Here is a 25829-nt window from a genome sequence, read left to right as displayed (position 1 = left end):
TGAATAACAGGACATTACAATCTCAAAAGATTCAGAATTTCAGGTAACTCAAAAGGCAATGGAAAGATGAATAGTGAACAGAAGTAGTCCATAGCATATTATATTTTTTAAATTATTTTAAACATTTTCTGAGCTTAACACAAGCTAAACAGAATGAGCATATATGTGGATCACACACACACATATCCATATATGTGGATCACAAAAAGACTGTGCATATCTTGATTATGTACAATTTGATTTTCTTTTTAAGTATATAATAAACTCAACATGTAACTTTTAAAGGTGTCCTACTTGTTTCTGTTGTTTGTTTTTTCCTCTTTTGGCATGGGAGAGCGCAATATTATCCCTGGCTAAGTTTGGAAAGGCATATCCCCAAAACATTAGACATTAGAGCAGGGATACTTATAGTCTTTTTTGTATCATCAACTCCTTTGACAATCTAATGATGCTTATGAATACCTTCTGAAATGAACAAACATTTTAAAGCTTTAACTATGTTCCAGATACTGAAATAAATTTGGGAGATATACAGAAAGGCAAACACAATTCTTGCTCTGAAGAAAGGTAATAGAAGAGATCATGTAAACAACTATATGCATACAAAATGCATGCAGGTAGAATGATAGTACCATCAAAAATAAAAGGGAATTTAAGATTTTCAGAATTATGTTTTTAAATGCACAAAACACATAGTATTACAAAGAAGAGCAATTATTTTGAAATATAGTTAATAAGGTACTTAAATAAAAATGACTAAGTTTACAGATGCCCTTGTATTATATTTATGTATTTTATTATTATGTATAATAAAGTAATGATTATATAATTATATGTAATATATTATATATATTAAATATAAAATTACTGGCCAGAGAAACTCTCAAAGCTATCTGCTTATGTGAAAGAGCCATGATCTCTATCAAGAAGGAATCACTCACTTTGAAAGAATCATGGCTCCCTGAAGTATTGAAATAAGTTCCCATGGGAGAGAAGCAGTCTGGATAAAAAGTAATCTTGGATGCTTTCTTTAAAAAGAAATTTCTTTTATTAGATTTGAAATCTAATGATTCTATAACCATATAAATTTTTAGACTTTAAAATATACAGCTTGACTTTAATGCATTATTCAAAAGGAAAAGTATTGACTAATTAGTTTCAAAGTGCTTCTTTCCCAAATGACAATGGATATGTTGGGACATAAGTAGAAAGGATTGGCAACATCAAGGGAATGCTTGACTTCCTCCAATTCATACTCTAGAATTCAATTGAAGTAGGACCAAGAAATTTGGATAAGTCTATCTGATTGATCTCAGAGAGATATTCAGGGTATAAAAGATAATAAGGAGGTAACTGAGTTGTTTAAATAATTTTAACTTCTATAATATTACCGAGGTTAACAGAAAATAGAGCAATCGGACACTGGGAGAAGGGAATATTCAATTGTGATTTTACCTTAAGCCAACTCAATGTCAGGTTTATAACAGTATCACTTTCATAATCTGAGAGCTTGAAGAGACCTTGGAGGTCATCCAGTCCGGTTGCCTTATTTTACAGATGAGGAAACATCTATAAACAGGGGGCAGCCAGTGAAAGTGCTCAGAGAATTAAACTTGCTCAAGGTTGCACAGATAGTAAGCGACAGATCCAGAATTCTGTAAATGATGAAAACACATTAAAAGACAACAGGAACATATGGGAATTCTTGACCTCTGGGTGAACCCTGTATAAGGCCAGATAGATCCTGAAGGAAGCAGCTATCTATCTGAACTGAAGAGGATTCTAAGATGACAATAGCCATTAACTACATCCCACTCTATAAAAATAATCAGTCAGGACATTTTCTTTTGGCTGGTAATTGGTAGAGCAGATATGGTATTTGCGCTGTCACACAATAATAGGGAACTCTGAAGAATAACAGAAGGCAATGTTACCAAGGCCCACAAAAGTTCTTTGTAACCCGAACTTACATTCCCCTCCCCAGCCCCAAATATCAGCCTCTTGTTTGAAATTCAGTTTTGAAGAGAACCCAAGTACCCAAGGGATGGAAGGATCAGCTAAAGAAAAGACTGTGATGTTTTTAATTCAATGAGCGGGGTGTAGAGTTCCAACTATCAATTTTTTTTTCTTGATCAAGAATCATCCACCGTACTTGAGGCAAAGAGCATGACTCAGACTTTCATTTAGGAGAGACAGAAAGTAAGGGTGGTAGGAAAAACAAAACATCCCATCCTAGTTTGTTTCCTATTTTGACTGATGATTATTGTTCCCTCTTCCTTCTCCCTTTTTCTTCCTTACTTCCCCCCCTCTCCACACAGAGTATCATACCCTTATCTACAGATGCTCTTGAAAGCATTTTGTTTTCTCTTTTGTACCTCTGAATCTTCCCAAGACATCTTAGGATTTACTCCCTAAATTTCTTTCTTAAGCACCAAGACTTAGACCAAAACCAATCTGATTCTCATTGACACTAATAGGTCCTAGACCAAGCCTTATTTAGTCATTGTTGAGTCATTTTGAATGTAAATAAACAGCCACTGGACTCAGATGGCTGTGGAAGGGAAAGTGAGGCAGGTGACCTTGCACAACCTCCCTCACTCAAATCCAATTCACTACCATGTAATAGCATCATTTCCCTGATGTTATGGTCCTCTTTGAGAATGAAGGACAAAAAAACCAATTGTTAGATGCTAAACTCTGCTGCTTTTATGCTGTGGGAGGGTCATAAAATCTATTGGACCTTCTATAATCTATGCCCTGTTAATGTGATACTTTCTTAATTTGGTTCCTTGAGATAAAGCCCAGTCATTTTACCCTAATTATGGCTCTGGTAAGATGTAGAGTGTACTTGAGGAAATATTCCCTAATGCATAAATCCCAATGCAAGGACAGATCAACTATTTAGTAGCTAATTTCAGAAAAATTGGCCTCAGAATTAGTTCAATCTTTTGCCTTAATGTTAACAATAATGATTAATCACATAGGGTGACCACCCTTTCTCTCCTTGATAATCTCTCCTCTGTGGAGTTTTGGGGATACTTCTCTCTCTCTTGACTATTCTCTTAAAAGTTTGACTTCTCAATCTCCTTTGCTTGTTCATCATTCATATCCCACCACACTATATCATGGAGATATAACTCAAAAGTTCTGTCCTGAGCCTTTTTTTCATTCTTTAACTCAGTGACCTCATCAACTTACATGAATTGATTATCATTTCCATGTGGATGACGACAGATCTACATATCTTGCCCTGATCTTTCTTCTGAGCTCTAATCCTATATCACCAACTGATTGTTGAGTGTTTAAAACTGAATGCCCCATTCATCATCTCCAAAAAAAAAATAATTTATCTTTTCACTCAAACCCATCCCTCTTGAAGGCAGCACTATCCTTTTAGTCCTTCAGGTTCATAGTATGTTATTTTCACAATACCCTCATCTCATATATACAAATCACCTGCTCATTACCTACTTGTCAATTTGTACCTATACAGCATCTCTCAAAAAGATCCTTTCTCTCTACTCCTAGTTAGCCACACCCTAATTCAGGCCCTAGTCCTCCTTTCCTGTAGTATTGCAAAGGCCTCTTAGCAGGTCTTTTTGCTTCAGGTATCTCCTCCTCCCAATCTATCCTTCCCAACTCTGACAAAGTGATTTTCCTAAAACACAGGTATAATCCTGCCATTCCCATCCTCAATAAATTCTGATGGCTCTCTATTGCCTCTAAGATAGAACAGAAACTCCCCTGTTTGGCCTTTGAAACTCTGTACAACCTGCTATACTTCCTGTTCCAAATTATTCATTACTACCATTTTTACACTCTCTAGCCCAGCCAAATGAACCTTTTTTCTGTTACTCATGAATGACTCTTCATGTCCTATTTCAGTATCTTTGTACTGATTGACTGCCCCATTTGTAATGTGTTGTTATCCCCCTTCCACATCATGATTTTCCCCATTGTGTTTTTGATATATCACAGGTTGGCATAAGAAATTGAATGGGAACTTTTGCAGAAGCTATAGATGATATGCAAAGGCCAGCAGATAACAAAGAAAAATTTAGAAACTCAAAAATGTACAAAATATATGTATAATATTGTATAATATCAACCCAAATTTTACAATAAGGTACTGTAAATAAGAGAAAAAGAAAAAAAATTCATACTTCTCTAGTATAAAAGGAGGATTAAAAAATTTACACAGATTTTCCAGATTGTAAGGATGCCATGCCCCTAACCTTCCAGTATGACAAAGAATAATTATATTTCTTCCTCATTTCTGCCACACAAAATCTCTTATTTCTTTCAAATCTCGTATCAACTAACCCCACCTATATGAAACCTTCCCAAATTATTGTTTATTTATTATGATCACCATTAGATCTATGTATGGTCATGAATATACATGTATACACCACACATGAATGCATACACAAATGTGGACATACACACAGAATGGTTGTGTACATGTGTGTACATGCACACAAATATATGCAAGCATATATACATATGATAGAATGAATATACGTTCTTTGAGGAAGAAACCATTTTACTTTTGGTTTTATATTTGTTCCATATAACACAATGTCATGAAATTCTTTGGCCAACTGGTGAAACCTATGAACTCCTTTTCAGAATGTTTTTAAATGTATAAAACAAACACTTATGATTACAAAGGAAACCAATTAATCTGAAATATAATTTCCAAATATTTTAAGGATAAGCTCATAAGTCCCAAGTCTTAATGAATTAATGTTTGTTGGTTAACTAGTTAGTGAACTTTAATATTTAGCCACTCAGAAACTATATAAATGAAAGCATATCATTATTTCAAAGCTTTAGGAACAGACAGTAATTTTTTTAAAATTTGGAACTAATATTAGATAGTGTTGCTAGGGACCCTGTGTATACCAGTATGTTAGGAGTTTATCACTGTATTGTTAATGTCTTCCTGGAACAAATTCCATTACTAAGAGGTACTAAAAGTTCCATTACTTACTTATTAAGAAAAGTCAATTTTATTTATTAAAATGTTAGAGGCTTAGCTCATTTTAATTAGGCCATTGCACAATGTGGTCTTTCCAACATTAAATCAATGAGAGATCTGCATCTTGGATTGTTAGCCTAACGGACAGAAAGAAAGCTGGAGAATGTATTTAAATGCCCCCCTCTAGTATTGTTTTGTTTTGTTTTGAAATTCCATGGTGGTATAATATCCATGAAAACATTTAGAACATGTAGCAAGAGCCAAAGGGTCAAAAATCCACATTTCCCTTTGGAATATATCCACAAACCACTTCCTGACACTAGTGCTGTTTAAAAATATGTGTGATTCAGAGATTGTAAAGATTTGGAGATTTTGCAGTCTTTAATATTCAAGAATTACTGTAATTTATTGGTTTGGAAACTTCTCTCCTCCACTGAAGCAGATTGCAACCTTTCCATAGTAAACTTTAGTGAAATCCTTTATGAATTTCTGTGGTTAAAAAGAAATAATCACTAGATGAGGCATGAGTTTCTCTAAACATAATTTAGGTCAGCCTTTACACAACAGACAAGTAGACCATCTCTTCTCCATGAGAATAGGCATTATCTTTTATTTTTTTTTATTTGGATCCTTAGCACAGTGTCTGGCACATAGTAGATGCTTCATAAATGCTTGCTGAGTGATTGACTTTTGGGCCAATACCCAATATCCTATGAGCTCTTTAGGTCCCAACAGAGTTTTTCTTCTGTTGGTACAGCAGGGCTTTTTAAACTTTTTTCACTCACAAGAAATTTTTATGTAACTCCAGGTGTGTAGATATATAAAAAAGGTATACAAATCAAACATTTATTCATAATAAATCATAAAAATTTATTTTAAAACAATTTGGGGGGTATATATGATTTTACCATTTATTAAAGACAAAAGGAAATTTGTGTACTAAATAGAAAGATGTAATTGTTTATTTTTATATAAAGAATTAAATCTTGGTGAAATATTTGCTACCTTTTACTGTTGCCCAGTTTTTCATGACAACAACATTCAGTTCCATGATCCTATCTGGGGTTGCTACCCATAGTTAAAGAAACTTTGTGGTAAAGTCTGTGAGAGCCCACCATACCATCACTATGCATTAGAATTAGGTTTGAGAGTTAGAAGAAAGGGAAATTTTGAGTATGTGTATAATACACATACAGTACTCAATTAGAACACATTCTATGTTCATATGTGTTTTTTTCATAATTATGCCGTAATTCAGAGGTACTGTATAGAATAATCAAAACCATGCAGGACTTCAGGTTGAGAAATTGTTTTTGGGCCATGTGTCTGATACTGATAAGCTACGTCATTGAACCTCTTTAAGCCTCAATATCCTCATCTATAAAATATACACATTGTACTTACTTCAGGGTTATTGTAAAAACCAAATGAAATAATATACATAATTTATTTTGCAAACTTTAAAACACTATATAAATATCATGCAATGATTATAATTAATGTCTATGTAAAATTGTTTAAAAAACTTTAGTAAACTTCAAATCACTATAGAAATATTAGTGATAGGCATTTATGCTCATTTACATGATGTTTAGTAAATACATTTATGCACACAATGTATATGTGCATATAAACTCACATAGAAATAAACATAAATGTGTGCATACATATACATATACATAATTGATGTATATTAATCAATTAATAAACATTTATAAAGCATCTACTATGATCCAGGTATTGTGCTAAAAATGCTAGGGATAAAAATATAATGATTAAAACAATGAAATAATCTTTACTCATAAGGAGGGGGCAGTGGGTAAGACAAGGAATATGTATACAAGTATATACAGAATAAATACAAATAACTACAAAATAGTAACTTACAAGGCAGTAAAGAAAGGAGAACAAATCACTTAATTTCCTAATGTACCAAGTCACACTTCAATGTGATATACCTGCAAATGAGTTGTCAATTTGTGGACAAGTATTTATTATCTACACTATAGCAGGCATTGGAAATTCAAAGACAAAAATTAACGTCTCAATAATCGACATTAATCAACATTCCATTGGGAGACACAACAGTAAGTGGAAGGAGTTTCTACAGTGGCTGTTCCTCATCTTCATAAAACCATAGGTCCTGCTCTACCCATCCCCTCTTTCATGCTCATTGTATTTATGGTTATTTTTATTCAATATTCAGTATGGCTTGTGCTCTGTTTATGGCATTCATCTACAATTCCCACTGATTTCAGTGGAATTTGAATTCACATATTCCCCACCCATTTGGTGAAAGCCTTCTGCTTTCCCATTGGTCAAATTGTTCAATTTTTCTGCACCAAAGTTTCCTCATTTGAAAAATAAAGAGGTAAGACTCAATGGCCTCTAAAAGCGCTTCCAGCTCTAAATCTATGATATTATTACAAGAGGGAAGTTCTATAGCTCTACCACAATTTTAGAGGGTTTAGACATCTCAAATCAATCAGAACTAGTCATAAACAAAGGCTAGACATTGATGCTGAAATTATCGATCAAAGGAATTAAATTAAGTATTAATAATCTAGTTAAATGAGAAGACATAGACCATTGAGAATGACTGAAGAGTGTTGGTGATATTCTATAGGTCTTGGAACCTGAGCATTCCAGTAGGGTCAGAAGAAGGTAGTTCTAGCCCGACTCTTGAGAGGCAATTGCTTGGGGAAGGGGTGGGTGGTGGACCAAAAGTACCTCTGCTCCTTTTCCCTCATTGCCCTGCCTTAACCAGAGAAAAACCTTATGATCTTATATCTCCCCTATCCTGAAAAAAGAATTCTTACTTTATGTTCCAAACCTGTTGACTAGCATCCTATATCTCTTCTTTCTGCTTTTGTAGCTAAACTCCTCAAAAAAGTGCTTCCAGTTTCTCACTACTCCCTTCTTAACCAAATTCTGATCTTTTCATTCCAGGAAAACTGTTCTCTTCAAAATTCCAGTGATCCTTTAGATGCTAAATCCAATGGCCTTTTCTCAATTCTTATTCTTCTTGGCCCCTTTGCAGCCTTTGATACTGTTGATCACCTCTCTTCTCTCTAGGTTTTCAGGACACCATTCTTTGCTGGTTTTCTTTCTATCAGACCACACTGTTTCTTTTGTATCCTCCTCAAGGTCACATATCCTAATTGTAAATGTTCCCTCAGAGTTCTGTCCTGGATCCTCTACTCTTTTCCCTCTAATTGGCCACCTATAGGTCCTAGGCCAAGCTAAGATCATTATTTAGGTGCAGATTGACTCAGATTTAATGTAAATAGCAGTCATTTCTGTTTTGACCAGAAATCCCTCCCAGATTTATTTATTTATTTATATTTCTTTGGACTAGGTGAAAGAGGAGATTTTTTCCCCAAATTCTACCTAGCCTTAATCACTGAACAGGTGCAGCCTCAGTCAGACTGAGATCTGTCGAAAACCTTAGCTTAAAAAGCCAAAGTCTCTCATTTCATCCAGTGCCATCTCTAGTTGTTCTGATCTATATCTGGCCACTGGACCCAGATGGTTGTGGGAGGGGAAAGTGAGGCAGGTAACCTTGCATAGCTCTCCCTCACTCAAATGCAATTTACTTGCATGTTACGGTATCATCTCTCTGATGTCATAGTGCTCTTCCAGAACTAAGAACAAACTTTTCCCCCTCCATATCATTTTACTTGGTGATCTCTTTAGCTACCAAGGATTTGATTATCATCTTTATAATGATCATTCTTAAACCTACCCTTTTGTATCTCCAATAGTTTTTCACACATCTCAAATTGAATGGCCGGCTGATATTTTAAATTCAATATTTCTAAAATGAAAATTATAATCTTCTTAAACCCCAGTCCTACCTCACCTTCCTTGTTACTATAGAGGAAACTCCATGGCCCTAGTCTCGTAGGCACACCACCTACTGTGTGATGGGGTACAGCTTCTAGGAGAAAACATAGCAGTATGAAGATTCCCGGACCTTAGAGTGCTTCTGTTTTAACAATCTGTCAATGATTCTAAAGTCTTCTGGCTTTAGAATCAGTGATCCTGAAGTCCCTCAATCCTAGAATGCTTGTTCTAACAATCTATCTGTCAATGATTCTAAAATCTTCTGAGTTTAGAAAAGTCCTACAAACATTGCTGACTGTCAGATAATCTGTTGGTCAGTGATAACCAAGTTCCTTAGACAATAGTGAACAGGCCACCCCTCAAACCTATCTATAAGCCATAAAATGAGCAAATGAATAACATGAAGCTCTGGTCTAACTTTGTCCTGTAAATCTAACTTCTTCATCTTAGTTCTTTGCTAAATTCTTTTGGAACTTAGCCCGCTTCAATTGGCATTACAATTACAATTAACTTTGCCCCTTGACTTGGAGATAGGTTCAAACCTGCAAATTATTTTGTGATACCTCACAACACCGGTCTGTGACCCCCCAACCTTTTGGGGTCTCTTCTGAACCTCAAAACAATGAATCATCTTTCATTCCTCCACATTCAAGCTGTTGCCAAGAGTTGTTGATTTCACCTTTTCAAAATGTTTGGAATTTGTCCCCTTCTCTCCTGTGCAACTGCTCTTTATTCTACATTTTATCACCTCACATCTGGACTATCACAACAGCTTGCTAGTGAGTCTGACAGCTTCAAGTCTCTCCTCATTCACTCCATTCCCTATTTAGCTACCAATGTGGTTTTTCTGATCATGTCATCTTGATGTAATATGATTTGGGGGTTCCCTGACCTTGGGAAGCTTCTGTTCTAACAATAAGTCAGTAGCCCTAAGTCTTCCAGCTTTGGAATCTGCCTCAGGAAACTCCCATACTCAATCTGTCTGATTCTGACCACTCCTTACTCAGATAGCTTCCGGCTTCAGGGAACTCTTGCAGATCAAACTCCTGAGCCAATAGTGAATAAGACCACTCCTCAATTCATTGATGACTGGTCATCTTGACAGTAATAATCTGGTCAACTGAGAATCATTCCTTCCAGAGGCCACCTCTTGCTACCTATGAGCCATAGAATTAGCTTATCTGTGATTGAAAGCTGTATAAAAATATCTCCTTTGCTTCTGTTTCTCTGCTGTATTCTCTTACAGTTCAAGCCTGCTTTTTATAATGGCGTTATGATTACTATTGCAATATAATTTTGCCCCTTGACTAGGAGATGGGTTCAAGCTACAAATTCTTTTGAGATACCGTGTGACACTGGTCTGGGACCCAAACTTTTGGGGTCCAACCTCAACAATCCCTCTACTCAATAAGCTTCAGTGGCTTCTTATTGCCACCAAGAAAAAGTGAAAAATCCTCTGGCATTCAAAGTTCTCTCCTAACTTTCCAGTCTTCTTTTTCCTTAGTCCTCAAATTCACATACTCTTTGATCTAGTAACATTGTCCTCCTGGCTATTTCATGAACAACACACTTAATTTCTTGGTTCTTGGCCTTTTCTCTGGTTGTTCCCCATCCCTGGAATGCTCTTCTTCCCTCTGCTTTTTGTCTTCTCTGGCTGACTGAGGCATTTGTTTAGGACAACTTGCATTTACTTTGTCCTTCATACAGAGTCCCTCTGGTTCCAGGATCTCTTCTCCCATAAGGAGTTTGTAAGAATAAGTTAAAAGAAATGTTGCTTACTAAAATGGACTGGTCAGCCAGGGTAATGTAACTAGGCTTTGAATTCTGTGTTCTGGCTTTATAGATTATATCTCCTGAGTCTGCCATAGTCTTTGGGGAGAAAAAGTCCCCACTAAGTCAAAGGAAAATTAATGCTTTCTGCTCTTTCTGCTATAGTGGCACTTATTTGTGACAGACAACATCACCAAATGCTAGAATGTGCTGAATAATTTAATCTCTTCATTCATTATCTGCACTACTTTGCTAATTATTCTGATACCAAATAATAAATGTAATGCAAGACCAATTATTATTTTAGTTTGAGAAGGGAAGGTCCACACTTCATTTCCTGACTCATTACAAGAAATATACAATGCATATTTATTACAATAATGAAAGGAGGCCTCCTAATCCTTATACTTGGAATCAATTCCATTGAATCCCTTTCCTCTTGGATTGTACACGATGTCCAAAATTCTTGGCCTTATATTTTGAAGGGCTCAGTTGACAATCACTGAAGAAGATGCAGGAAAATTAACCATATAGCCTGGTAGCTCTGTGTTGCCAAATGAAAGTGGAGCATTGAACTTTTACCAAGCCTAAAGAATGGTGCAATAATTGAATTCTCTAAACAAACAACACACTTTAGAATCTCCTTTATTCTCCATTTTTATCTCAAGTCAGCTTTTCAAAGCTTTAAAACCTCAGTTGTCAGAGTGTTGATTATGCCCCCCTATCCATATTTTAACCATGTTTTAGTTTTGTCACTGTAAATTCAATTCATTTCAATTTGACTAAATATTTACAAAGTGCTTTCTATAGGGAAGGCAGCATGGAAAGTGCTGAAGGAAAGATTATCTAGATCTTTCCCTCAAGAAATTTATAATTTGTAGTAGGAGGGAAGACTCATGTAAACAAATAAAATATAAAACAAGGTAGTATATGATTAAGGGATTAGGGGAAGTCAAATGAAGTGATCTAATTGATCCACAGGAGGGATCATTTGTAGTTGTGGAAAGGATCAAGGAAGGTTTCATGGAGGAGAAAGCATCTGAACTGGCTGTGGAAAAGAAAGATTTCAAAAAAAAAAAAAAGAAAGAAAGATTTCAACAGATGAAGTTATAGGAGCAGAAGTACTGAAACAACAGAGGACAAAAAAGGCCAACAGAGGTAGATCAGTTTATCTGGATTATAGAATATGTGAAGGAGAATTGTATGAGGTAATATTGGAAAAGTATATTTAAGCCAGCCTTTGAAGGGGCCTTGAATGCTAGGCTAAGCTGTTCCTATTTTATTCAACAAACAGCGGGGAGCCATTTGAGATTTTTGAGCAAGGAAATGAATGTAATCAGACCTTACCATTTAAGAAAATTGCTTTGATGATATTGTGAATGATGGAAAAAGGGAAGAAAATAGAAAAGAAAAGAACAAATAGGAAGAACTTATAAGAATTATGGGCAGCTAGGTGATATAATGCATAAAGTACCAATTCTGAAGCTAGTGACAGAAAGATCAAAGAGATTCTTCATGAAAACACAGCATTTAAAGAATAGAAATTTTATAGTTGAATTGGACTGCTAGGTCTCTCAGTGGATAGAGGACTGGGATCAGGAAGATTCAGCTTCCTTAGTTTATTTGGCCTCAGACACTTATTAGCTGTATGAACCTGGGCAAATCATTCTATTTGCCTCAGATTGTTTTTCTCAAAAATGAGCTGGAGAAAGAAATGGCAAAATCACTCCAGTATCTTTGCCAAGAAAACTCCAAATGGGGTCCCAAAGAATCAGACAGGACTGAACAACTACAACAATAAGAATTTAGGAGAGAGATAATGACCAGAAGTTGAATAGGAAAGGGGAGTTTGGAGGCAGTATTCACAGTTCTTGGCAACTGATTTGATCTGGAAGTGTAGAAATTAAGAGAAAAAACTAATCAAAGAGGTTTTGAGTCTGAAAGATCTGAAAGATTGTAGAACTACCAGGAGAAACAGAAAAGTAAAATAGAGAGGGTAGAGGCAAGGAAGATAATTGCTTCAGTTTGGATATGTTATATTCAAGATGTTAGCAGGACATCTGGACACTTAATAGGCAATTGGAAATGGAAGTCAAGGTTGGGAAGAATCAGGCCAGAGATAGAGATTTTTTTAAAGTCATGTAGAGAAAGGTGATAATTGAATCTATAGTAGTGGAAGAAATTGTTAATAGAGAAAAAGGATATAGAGAGAAGAAATCAGGATTTAGAACAAAGAATTGTGAAATTTCCACACTCAGGGAACAAGGAGAATCAGCAAAGGAGAATGAAACAGTGGTCAGAGGTGGGAGAGAGAATCAGAAGAGAGCACTATAAAAAAAGCCAAGGGACGAGAGGATGCTATCAAGGAGAGGATGAACAGCCAGACACTGTATATTGTAAGGACTTTGGAACACATATTCCAATTAACAAGACAGTGATATCCAAAGGAAAAATATGGAATTTTTAGTCAGAAAACCTGGATGTGAGTCCTGCTTTTCTAAAATCCTCCCAATTATAATAATAACTTTTACTATATGCCAGGCATTGTGCTAAATACTACAATTATTATCTCATTTGATCCCCACAAACCTTGGGAAGTAGTTGTTTTTATTCTCATTTTACATATGAGGAAATTGAGGCAAATAAGTGACTTTCCTAGAGTCATTCAGCTGCTAAGTATCTGAGATCAGATTAGAAGTCTAATCTCTCCTGCTTCTATTCACCTAGTTTCCTCACTGATAATAGGCCAATCATTTAAAACGCTCTTGGTCTTTCTTTTGTAAAATAGGAATAAAAATACTTGTATTACTTGTATCACCAGGTTGTTGAGGCAAAAAAATATTATTTGTTTCATAAGTGAGAAAACTAAGCCCTAGTTTTGTGCTTCTATCTGGGACAATGCCAGAAAATAATTAAAGACCTTTTAGTGGTTAGTTCCATGTTTTCCTGGCTTTATTTGAAATGAAAATCTGACAAGAGAAAAGAGATGGAAAAGGGATGTGAAAGTGCGACATACAGCTCCTGGATCAATTGTTTGAAAGTTGACATTGTTTTTTAGCTGACTCAGGCACAAACTTTTATATGATCCATCAAATTTGCTGTGTAGTTGATATAATTCTGTTGTTAAGATGGTGGAACTCAAAGGACAGAGCATTTTTCATGGCATGGACAAAGGACAAATTTAGCATAGTTTAATCAAGGTTTTTAGAAACATCAATACAATTAAACCTAAGTTCTTTGAGATGAGAGTTTGAGACCTGAAAAATAAACCTAGATGAAGGAGGAATAAAATGTTCTTGGGCCATAGTTTTGTTGTTGCTCAGGTGTTTCTGACTCTTTGTGACTCTGTTTGGGCTTTTCTTGGAAAAGATACTAGAGTGGTTTGCCTTTTCCTTCTCCAGCACATTTTACAGATGAGGAAACCAGGCATATGGGATTAAAGTGACTAGTCTAGGGTCATACAGCTAGTGAGTGTCTGAAGCCAGATTTGAACTTAAGTTCCTCACTCCAGGCTTCTTAAACTATGGCTTGTGACCCCATGAGGGGTCTTGTAACTGAATAAGAGGGCTGATAAATTATGTTATATTATCAATGAATGTATTTTATACCTATTTTATATACTTATATATCTGGGGTCATGTAAAAATTTCTTGGGTGAAAAGGGATCATGAATGGAAAAAGTTTAAGAAGCCCTGCAGTCTATCCACTTTGTTACCTAGCTCTCCCTGGGCTATAATGAGAAAAGACAAAACATGAATTCACTGAATCTTACATTTATCTTATTAAACATATATTTGATGCTTTTTAAAATCATCTATTATTCCATATCATAAACAACTTTCCTTATGTTCTCTTTTCAGTAGGTGGAACTTTAGAAGCCCCAAATCTACCAGCTAGAGCCAAGCAGAACCACCTCACCTCATCTCCCTTTTGTCTCCCTTTGCTTCCCTTTAATGGACATCTTCTAGGTTACTTATACCTTCCTTAAAATGCAGCATTCAAAACTGAACACTGTATTCCACATAGGATGTGAACACAGCAGTGTAAAATAGAAATATTATTGCCCTGGATGTAACATCTCTCTTGTTTTTCCCCTTTTTCCCTCTTTTTTTTTAAATTAAAGCTTTTTATTTTCAAAATATATGCATAGAAAATTTTCAACATTCACCCTTGCAAAACCTTGTGTTCCCATGTTTTTTCTCCTTCCCTTCCTCCCCTCCCCTCCCCTAGAGGGCAAGTAATTCAATATGTGTTAAACATGTGCAATTTTTCTATACATATTTTCACAATTATGCTGCACAAGAAAAATACGATCAAAAAAGGGGAAAATGGGAAATAAAATAAAATGCAAGCAAACAACAACCAAGAAAGTGAAAATACTATGTTGTGATCCACATTCAGTCCCCACAGTCCTCCCTCTGGGTGCAGATGGTTCTCTTCATCACCAGACCATTGGAACCGGCCTGAATCATCTTGCTGTACAACATCTCTCTTATGGCGGCCTAAGTTTACTTTAGGGTTTTTCCTGTCTCTTTGTTTGGGATTTCTTTCAGCAGCCATACCACATAGCAAATAGAATGCTGGACTTGGAAACAGGAAGAACTGAATTCAAATCTTGTTTTTGACAAAGAACTCTGTGACCATTGTTAAAAAGAATGTTGGTTTACAAAACAGATTCTCTTTTGCCACTTAAAAAAGCAAGCAAACATAAAGAAACCCTTCTGCTTTATACAAGTTGCAGGATATATTTTGGACATCACAATGATATGATGAGTTATTCGTTAGAGCTAGATATAAAATATGGACTATGTTAAATAAACATGAGTCTTTTAAGCCAATAAGTTCTGATTAGAGCCAGATTAATGGGGTACTTTAAGGTTTGTAAAGCATGTTACAAATACTATCTTATTTTATCTTCACAGTGATTGTGAGGCAGGTGTTGTTATTCCCATTTATATGATTATATAATGATATGACATGGGATCTTTTGTGCACATAAGAGACAGTCCTGCCCCTAAAGATATCAGCTTAGCAATACAGCCCAATATTTTGACATTTATCAGAGACCTATGAATAAAGGTCATATTTGAGGAAGAAAACAAAACCCATCATGTGACTGATTTGAGGTGAAAGGCAAATACAAATAATAGGGAAAGAAAATTACAGATAATAACACATCAAGGCACAATGAAAAGAGTATGGACTTTGGAATCCACAATGCTCAGTTCAAATCCTGCTTGCCATATAATACATTTTTGAATTTGAACAAGTCATTAACCTTTATGGGCTTAATTTTCCTCATTTGTGAAATATGGAAATTGGAGTACTACTTAATATTTAAAATCCCTTCCATCTCTAAAACAATGATCCTATTAATCACTTCTCTTTTTTTTTGTGTGAAAGCAATTGAGGTTAAGTGATTTGCCCAGCTCATACAGCTAGTGTCTGAGGACAGAATTTGAAATCAGGTTCTCCTGACTTCAGAGCCTGTGTTCTATCCACTCTGCCACTGAGCTGCCCCCAAACATTTCTTAAGTGTGGTACCAGTCACTGGAGTTACAAAGGTAAAAATCAAGTCTTTGCCCTTAAGGAGCTAACACCACGTCGATAATGAATTTCACTACCACTAACAATTTGAAAAGTATTTTACCTGTCACACAGCTAGTGAGTGTCTGCGAAGGAATTTGAACACAGGTCCTCCTGACTCCAAGTCCAGCATTCTATTCTAGTTACCTAGATTGCCTTCATATTTTATTTTAATGGAGCACTTACAGAAGATTTCAATGTTTCTAACCAATGATATTGCCATTCATCCTTTTAATATCCTGTGGGATTGATAACAAATACGCCATTTGCCAACTAATATCCTGTGGGATGGATAAGAAGCCTAATCCCTTTCCACCTTTGTTACCTAAAGACTAACCTGAAATTTAGAACTTGCTGTGATTCCAGAGGGAGCAGCCCTAGTGTGTCTCTCTGTGGGTCTGTGTGAATGTACACATTCATAATGTATCACACAGAGCAACAAGGTTACATCTGTTAACGAAAATACCCTAAATTCTTCTATATGCATCCTTTCTATGGTCCTTTGGATTCTGAGATGTTCTTGAATGTTCTTCCAGCTGAGGACTTACATCCTTTGAGGATAGAGATATTAATCATTTTTATGTAATGGACTCCTCTGTCAGTTTGGTGAAACCCATGGACTGCTTCTCAGACCTTTTTTAGACACATTAAATAAAATACATAGAAATATAAAGGAAACCAATATATATGTGTATATATATATATATATATATATATATATATATATATATACCCAAAGACACACCTGCACATACATACATATATGCACACACTTTTTTGTGTGAGGCAATTGGGGTTAAGTGACTTGCTCAGAGTAACCCAGCCAATGTTAAGTGTCTGAGGTTGAATTTGAACTCAGGTCCTCCTGACTCCACCATATCAGAGCTCAATCCACCATATCTAGCTGCCCATCTGCTGATAAATATTTAACAACCAATTCTCCAATCCCCCAAAATGTATACATAACACATTTTAGAATTTAAGATTATTATTTTTTATCACTTTCTTAATTCTAGACAATCAATAAAACAATAAATCAAGCCCTAATATGTAGTATTTGCCAGTTTCTGAATTGTAAATGTTCATATTGAAAATTGATCATCCATGGTCTCAAGAGATCTAGTGGCAGCCTTCTTTCTGCCTTTACTTTCATGATCTTTTGTGATCAATGAACTCTGGGTCTCAGTTTTCTCCACTGTAAATGTGGCAATTAAATTACCTGGATCACTAAGATTCCTTCCAATTAATTTTTTAATGGTGTATATACATATACATATATATATATTTACATATACACATATGTATATATAATTTTTATTTTTAATTTATAGAATAAAGCAAGAATTTGTACAACATATATACTAAAAAAGATTATTGTATATGAAACTGCAAATCTATTATATACAATTTGCTATTCCTTTTAAATATATAATAAAGTTACCTTTAGATTTTCCCCCCTTTTTTCTTCCCCCCCCCCAGATGGCTACCATTAGACAAAAATACATACACACATATGTGTGTATGTAAAATTATTTTATACATCATTCTACACATCTATTTATCAGTTTTTTTCTGAATGTAGCTAATCTCTTTCTTCATTTATAATTTAGGTATCTATAATAGTCAAAATGACTTATTCGTTTTAACAGGCCAGGTATTAATGAGGATGGCTGAGGAATGGGATGTTTTTGGTAAACAAAATATTCTGGGAAATAAAGAGCTATCACATAAAGGTGACCAATTTCAAAGAATTCGGATACAATAAAATTCATAACAGTCCTATTCTAATAATCTAGTATTAGTTACCCTGGGTCCTCAAAGCTATACTAGAGGAGAATGAGCTTTGGTAGTTCCTGCCAACAGGGAAAGACTTTGATTATGGGGTCCAGAGATAAACTGGATATCTGTCAACATAGGAGCAACCCAGATAAGCAGAGAGACATACATCTCACCAGAAGGCTGGCTGCCAGGTGAAGAAATGTTTTGATCATATCAGCTTAGAAAACCTTCTTTAAGATATGGAAGGGTTGTGATCTATATGGAAGGAGTATGAATCTGATGAAATCTCAGTTTTTGATATAAGAAGTAAACTGTACTTAGTTAATTTTGAAAATGAGTTAGCAATACAGATAAAACTCCTGAATTTTTCAGCATCTCAGTTTATGATAGAATTCAGGTTAGCACTTTTTGAATTATACTGAAGAATGGAAGATTTAGAGCTAGAAGACACTTTATTCACCAATTATTTATTTCTTTACTTTTCATTTTTAAAAGACTAGCTCTCCTTATCTCTTCCAGGCTAGAAGTTCAAGGACCACTCATGGAGCCAACCCCACTCAGACTGGCATGGAAATTGGATTTGGTCTGTTTGCAACTTGGGCCAATTTGCCTTTTACTTGGCAACCTGGTGGTGTCCCACGCCATAGCTCAGACACTTAAAAAGGCCTGGTTCAGGGCAGCCCAGAACTCCCAAACTTCTCTGATTGCAGAGATCACAGACAAGTGCCACTATGCCTAGCAGACACCATCTAATTCTACCCTCTTTTTATGGGTGAAAAACAAGGCTAGAGAGGTTAAGGGACTTGCTCCTTGCACACAAATTGTTCTTCTCAGAGTCATTATCGGAATGATGTTCCTCTAACTTCAAATGAAGGATTTTTTATATTGTTCCACACACTACATCCTATGATTATTATTGTGCTGTGGTCTGAAATTCACTCCATATTTCCCAGTTTCATATAATAATGGGAGGATTTCAGTTGCCATCTTAACAGAGACCATAGACTAAGTCTCAGCTCTGGTTTTTGGAGTCTTCCAAAACTGATTAACTGTAGTTGACAATTGATTAATTATAATATCTCTGTCACAAAAGAAAATATGGGTTCATATGATTATAGACCTAGAGTTAGAAGGGACCTCAGAAGTCATTTTATCTAATCTAATTTTTCAGAAGAGGAAACTGAGATGTTTAAATGATTTGTCTAAGATCGTACAGGAAATAAGTATCTTTGGGGCTGTGGGTTTGAATTCAAATTCCTTAACCCTGGAACCAGTACTCTTCACTATAACATGTTACCTCTTTAAAAAAAACCCTAATTAATTTATTAATGCAATAACAAATATGACAAAAGTTGTCTAGCCAATTATCTTCAGAAACCTTGTAATATGCAGTTTTAACCACTGAAGAAAAAACAAATGACATATATAAAGTCAAACCTTTCCATAACAGAATTCACATAATTTTGAAAAATTCATATCACCTTCTAAAAATGAAAAACCAAATTTATGTCCCTCTTAAAGACTACAAATGGCCCTAGGCTATTTACATGAAATACAGTTTTCAAACTCCAACCCAACATTGAGGTAGTTTTAGTCTAACTTAAAAAAGTATTTTTGAAACCATAGCACAAGACCTTACCATCTTCATTTTCATCAAACACTGGAGGCTTGCTGGAGGTGTTTGCTCCCATGATGAAATCTCCCCAAAAGTGGAATCTTCAGTTACATTATCCTGATGTGAAATGTTCAGAAGGATCTGGCAAAAGCACCCCTTTTCTTTCTAAATGATGTATGGATGTTTCAGGTTGGACATCCTATAAAGAAAAAGAAAGAAATTGTGCTTTGGACTATTCTGGGGATCTCTAGGCAATGTTTTTAGATTGTGACTCACAGAATGATCTAAGCTCTACCTTTACAAGGTCATTTCCTTTGATAGTAAATGATTTTCAGAGAGACTTCAAAAACTACTATGTGACAACATATCAACAAAGGGTAAAAAACATCTCTTAAAAGCCTGAGGAAAGAAAAATGATATTTTTCTTAATCAGAGCCATAATTAACTGGGGCCATTTTGGTCCCAGTTCTAGAAGGTACAAATTGAAATTAAGTTAGATCAGGTATATGGTGCTATGGATAGAGAAGTGACACTGGCGTCAGGAAGGTCTTATTTCAAATCTAACCTAAGTCACTTACTAGCTGTGGAACTCTTGGAAAATCATTTAAACTCATTTTCCTCAAATGTATAATGAGGATAATAATATCATCTTCCTGTCAGTGTTGATGTGACAATAAAATGAGATAATCTTTATAAAGCACTTAGTTAACCTTAAAGTTCTATGTAATTGCTTATTGGGTTGGGTTACATACATTCCTACAGAAAAGGTGTGGAAAACAGATGCTTAGATACTGGCTAAGGAGTGGGGAAGAGAGGGTTTAGGCTTTAGGCTCTTTTCAACTCTAAGATTCTATCCTTCACACTAAAATTGTATTGATTCTCCATTTTCACATGCTATTTTCACATCATGAACTACACACATTTGAGGGCCTATGTTGTGTTACTCACTGGATATGGTTAGAACTCTGTCTTTGGAAGTGGTTGCTTCAGGTGTTTGAAACTACATAGAGTTCTATAAATAGGATTCAAAAGTCTGAATGAGAACTAATGCTCCATTTGAAATTTCAAGAAGGATATTAAAATTTTCCACAAATATGTTTGTGATATGAAATGATAGTTCTATTGCTTTTTCTTTTATTTGTCAGTGCCTATTTTGTATAAATGTCAAATGATTTAAAAAATATCTGTGTCAAAAAATCAGAAGTGGAACGAAGGGCCCAATGTATTGGTAGCTGACAGTTCCTGAGACTTGGGGTTGATATATTTGTATAACTTGATCAAATCTTCATCCTTCTGAGCCTCTGCTTTCTTATAAGTAAAATGGTAATAATACATTTGCAATATTAATCTCATAGGACTAGTGCAGGAAAATAATAAACCACAAAAGACTGTCAAAACAAGAGTCATTTGGATAAACCATAATGAGAATCATTAGCTTCCTTCAAGGTTCCTCTCTGGTACCATCTCTAAGAAAACTTTCCTCATCCCCTAGTTATTCAGGGCTCTCTTCTGTCTCATATTGCATTTATTTGCCTGTTTTAATGTTGTTAACCCTTTCTCTCCAAGCTCTTTGAAGGCATGGACTGGTTTTCTTTTTTTTTTTTTCTTTGAACTCCTGATTAATGATATTAAACTATGTAATTTAATTAATAAGTTATTTAAGAGAAGTCAGTATAGTGTTATCTAACAGGACTTTTTAAACTTTTTCCACTTTCAATCTTTTTTGACCAAGAATTTTTTACATGACCCCAGGTATTTGGGTATATAAAATAGGTATCCAAATCAAATATTTACTGATAGTAAATCATAATTTTACATCCCCTACATTCAGTTATAATATGTCATATGGGTCACAACCCACAATTTAAGAAGCTTTGGTATAAGGAACCAGGAGTTCTAGGTTTGATCTGTTTTGACAATTCAATTCCTCTCTCAGATTGTCATTTTCTAATCTGTAAAAAGAAGTAGTTGCTTCATATATACCATTTATCTTACTTGTTATTTTGTTGTTAAAAAGAATGGGAGTTTACCTCATAAGGATAAAAACTTGAGATAGAATGAACGAAAGACTCCTTGGAGCATCTGGACCAAGGAAGAGTGATTTGAAAGAAATTTGAAACTTTCTGAGAACCTCTTAAAATTAAGGTTAGAAGATATCATTTTTGTACTAGAAAAATGAAAGTAACAAGTTCATTCAGCAAGCAGAAATCATTCAGAAAATATTACTTTTCAAACTAAATCTACCATAATTGCTGGCCAAATGCTTCTCAAAAGGAATTAGTAGATGGAATCAGTAAAAAGAGAAGGAAATTAGAAAGAAACCATGTAATTGCACAGAAAAGGGGGAAGGAAAAAATGGTTACTGGCTGCTATGCTGAACACAAAAGTAAAAATTTGAGAAAAACATTTTATGAAGTTAAAAACAAAACAAAATAAAACAAAAACAAGCACCCAAAATATTTCTAGTAGCAAAAAAAAAAAAAAAAAAAAAAAAAAAGAAAAAAAAAAGAAAAAAAAGGAGAGGGTAATTTAGTTCTTAGAATGTGGGCAATTCTGATACATATAAAAATATAATTAAAACAATGTGATGTTGGTAGTGTTAAGAAATACAAATAAGATAAGAAAAAAAAGTATTCATTATGCAAAGGATCAGCTGCCAAAGGGAGGCTTAAGCACCAGAAATCAGTGTTATTAGTCTTCCAAACTTTGCTCTTTTGCTTTTGCCTCTATAAAAAGTGATTACCAGTTGAAAAATGCTTTTCATCAGAAGTGTCAAACTCATGTCCTGAGCTGTGGCCAGCAAAATTCTTAGATGCAGCCCAAAACAGATTAAAATGTTTATGAGAAGTATTTGGCAGAATTAATGTAAAAAATTCAATATAACATAATGCTAAATCATGGTTTTCTAAGTCAAAATATGGACTACAGTGATTTGTTTCTATTTGAATTTGGCACCACTGCAAGTTAGTTTGCTACTCTTCACCTCTCTATTTTTTTGAGGCAGGTAGTATAATTGTAGAGTGCTGGATGTGCAGTTAGAAAGACCCAAGTTCAAATCCTCCCTTACCTCCCTTAGGCACTTACTAGCCATGTGATCAGGGCCAAGTCACACTTGACTTCTCAGTTTCAGTTTCTCATCTGTAAAATGGGGATAATTATAGCATCTATTTCATATAATCATGTGGATCAAGTGAGATAATATGTTTAAGGGCTTTTGCAAACATTAAGTTGCTATGTAAAAGTTAATTTTTTATTCTTACCTTCTTTTTATCATCTAGAGTCATACTCCAGAAATAATTATTGTCAGCCACAAAGATGGCATCTCCAATTGAAACTGAGGCCACATAACTCCATACTTTCACTAGGAAGTTGACCTTATTGTTTATGGCAAGAAAATATTAACTCTAGCAGCTTCCACCAAACTGGGAAGGCTCAAAGACAGACTGGAAAGATGCTTATATGATGAACAGCCTAGGAAAGTTCAAGTTCTCATCACAGAGTGATGAATTTTTCACCAATAACAACTATAGCATGAAGAATATCTGTCAAGTAATAGAAAGATTGTCATTTACATGAGTGTAAAAGATAGAAATCAGGAGAGAAGACTGATATACACATATACACATGCACACACATACTCACATTAGAAATCTATTTTTTTTAAAACCATAATTTCCAAACTTTAAAATATTTTCTTCTTTTATATTTTCAATAATTATTTATTCACTCTGGTATTAAAGTTTTTTTTTTTCATTTGATGGGGAGAGAAAGATGTAGAGAGGTGGTTATAGGGAGATGTTACTTAAGGCATTGGCTTAAAATCTTTCTCATTAACCAATAAAAAAGTTGTTTATAAACTATAATGTCCTCTTATTAGATTGTTTAAAAAAACACTTCTACATTGCTAATTTGGGATTTCCTCAATTTTCTCAGTTTAATAATACAAACACATATCATTTCCCTTAGAGTACAGAATTCCCTATCCAGCCAACCTCCCTGAACAAAGAGAATTTTGATATATACTTGTGTATATGGTAGCTGCCAGTCACATAGTCTTCTCTTCACATTTCTATCTTTTACTCTCTTTTCAATAACACTCAACACACATTCCAAAAGCAAAAATTCTAAATAAAATACAATTGTCATCTCCTAATATTATATGATAGGCCTTCTGCACCTAAAAATGCCACCTGCAATCTCCTCAACCACTCCAAGTTTCTAGCACAAAGGAAGAGTAAAAGAGATTAGGTTTGTGACACTAAGTTCAACCTTTCTTTTTTTTTTTTTTAGCAATGCTTTTCTTTTTTCAAGTCCCATTTTAACTTAGATCACTGATTTGGCATGCTCTGATTTCTATCATTTGATTCTTAATATTCCAAACCAACAGATATCTTGATAGGTTGGCAACAAGTGTGCAATTCCAAGTTGTGAGTGTCCAGCAGGCAATGAATGAAAAATAGGTCAAATTATCAGAATGCTATGTTTTCAGAAAAATATACTTCTGTTCTGAGACCTCTGTGCAAATCAGTGTAGGGAGCTCCCCCAAAAGTTCTCAAGCCCTTGTACAAAAGGTTTTTATTGCTACTGTATTTACTTAATAATCCCGCTGGGGTAAGAAAACTCCCATTGGGGTGAGCTTCAGAACTATCCAAAGTCGGTCTTAATCTTTGTTGAGAAGCTCAGATGATGATAACAAAAGAGGAAGGAAAACCTTTCACTTGTTAGGTAGCACTAGGGCAAAAAGGTGCAGTGAAGTGGAGGGCAGATCTTTAAGTTATTGCCTTTTATCTTTGGCCTCCTCTTGAAAATCTCCCTTCATAATACAGGAAGAAGCTTCTCCTAAATTCCTCACACCCCATTCCCCATTCCCACCCCCATTTCTATCCCCCTAAAGAACTCCCTCAGCCCTTTAAACAAGCAGTGTGATTGCCCAACCCTAGGTCGAAGAACCAGCGTAGAGGAGGCTTAGAAATTATAGAGTCCCAGAATAGCTACCTACCTTGTTAGCAAGGAGCTGGGGAGACTGAGTAGCGAACGCGGAGCTAGTGGCTCCAGGGGAGAAGAGGCGACTACCTGAAGCTGTGGCTGCAGACAAACAGCAGTTGCGAGCTGCTTTGCTCTCGCTCTCCCTCTCTCTCGGGAGGGTTGGGTCTAATAGGGGAGGGAACAGAGAGCAAGGGAGAGTGAATTAAGTTTCCTGGCTAGGGAGTCCCTAGGCTGGCGCTGCCACGGGAGGAAAGACAAAAGAGGGGAGCGACCAAGAGACTTCCAGCCCCCACTTGCCCTTAGTTCACTTGGCGAGAGGCAGAAGTGGGACCTCCCTTTTTCTACTTGTGATGCTGGTGAAATAAACCAGAGTCAAAGAAACAAAAAGAAGTTTGAGGTTGGGCGCCACCGAGAGTGGGGATGCTGCAGGGAAGGAGAAAGTAAGAGAAGCGCTTTGGTGATATCTGTAAAGACAAGGCTTCGGGATGTGACTGGGCTGCGGTGGGCTTGGAATAGCCTCAGAGGATCGAGTTGACCGCGGCCCTTTTACTCCCCGGCCATGAAAGGCACACTTTCCTGTAGCGAGATAGCAGAATGAGGATTTTCCCTGAATAACAGTACAACGCAAAGCAGGACAGTAGGAGGCTATCTCTTCCTCTCCCAGACTGGAGAATTAGGTGGTGGGTGAGAGAGGACAGGCCTTCCCCAACATCTAAAGCATCTGACTCCAAACGCTTGGTTGGAAAGGGTCTGAGCTGGAGATAGTTGGGCGTTAGGGATTCTCTAGAGCTGTTCACGTCAGCCTGGGGACACGCGAAAACGCGCCCCTCATTGTGAATACAAGCCTTGCAGAAAGCTGGATGTGGGAATCAGTTCAACCCCGAGCTGGCCTAGACTGCAGCCCACAGCCTCCTGCTGTTAGGCTCCAGAGCCTGAGTTGGAGGGTCACACTTACTGGGAAGCTGAATGGCAGAATAGGATAAAAGCACTGGCTCTGAGTTCAGATCATCTGCTTTCAAATCCCGTCAATTAGCCTCTGTAATCCTGACACTTAAACCTGTGCGAGCTTGGTCAAAGCGCTTAATTTTCCTGAGCCTCTGTAAAGTGAAGCGTGCTAAATGTCTAAGCTGGGACACTTATTATATTGTATTTCCACGAGGACTCTCGCCTACCTCCTGATTTAATTTGACTGTGGTATTTAATAACTAACTTTGTGTAAAGCAAATTTGAGATCTAAGAACCGATTTTCACATTCTGCTTTTA

At 35.8% G+C, this 25829-nt stretch overlaps 1 protein-coding gene across 2 annotated transcripts in view; it reads right to left on the bottom strand.

Annotated features, from left to right (window-relative positions):
* STK32A (serine/threonine kinase 32A) overlaps positions 1–24932 on the bottom strand; it is a 144940-nt gene extending 120008 nt beyond the window's left edge. The window contains exons 1-2 of one of the 2 annotated variants that reach the window (XM_031953490.1): positions 24580–24932; positions 19605–19779 (exon numbers count right to left, since the gene is read on the bottom strand). In XM_031953490.1, coding sequence (XP_031809350.1) covers positions 19605–19656 — 52 coding nt within the window. In that variant the 5' untranslated portion in view covers positions 19657–19779; positions 24580–24932. Of the gene's footprint in view, positions 1–19604; positions 19780–22664; positions 22682–24579 lie in introns of those variants that run through there. The other variant, XM_031953491.1, reaches the window with a different exon arrangement.
* Positions 24933–25829: the final 897 nt, after the last annotated feature.

Source organism: Sarcophilus harrisii, chromosome 2, assembly GCF_902635505.1.
Source record: "Sarcophilus harrisii chromosome 2, mSarHar1.11, whole genome shotgun sequence".
In the NCBI taxonomy this organism is placed as follows: Eukaryota; Metazoa; Chordata; class Mammalia; order Dasyuromorphia; family Dasyuridae; genus Sarcophilus; species Sarcophilus harrisii.
Note: the sequence above shows the minus strand (reverse complement) of the source record. Positions and strands in the feature narration are given on the sequence as shown.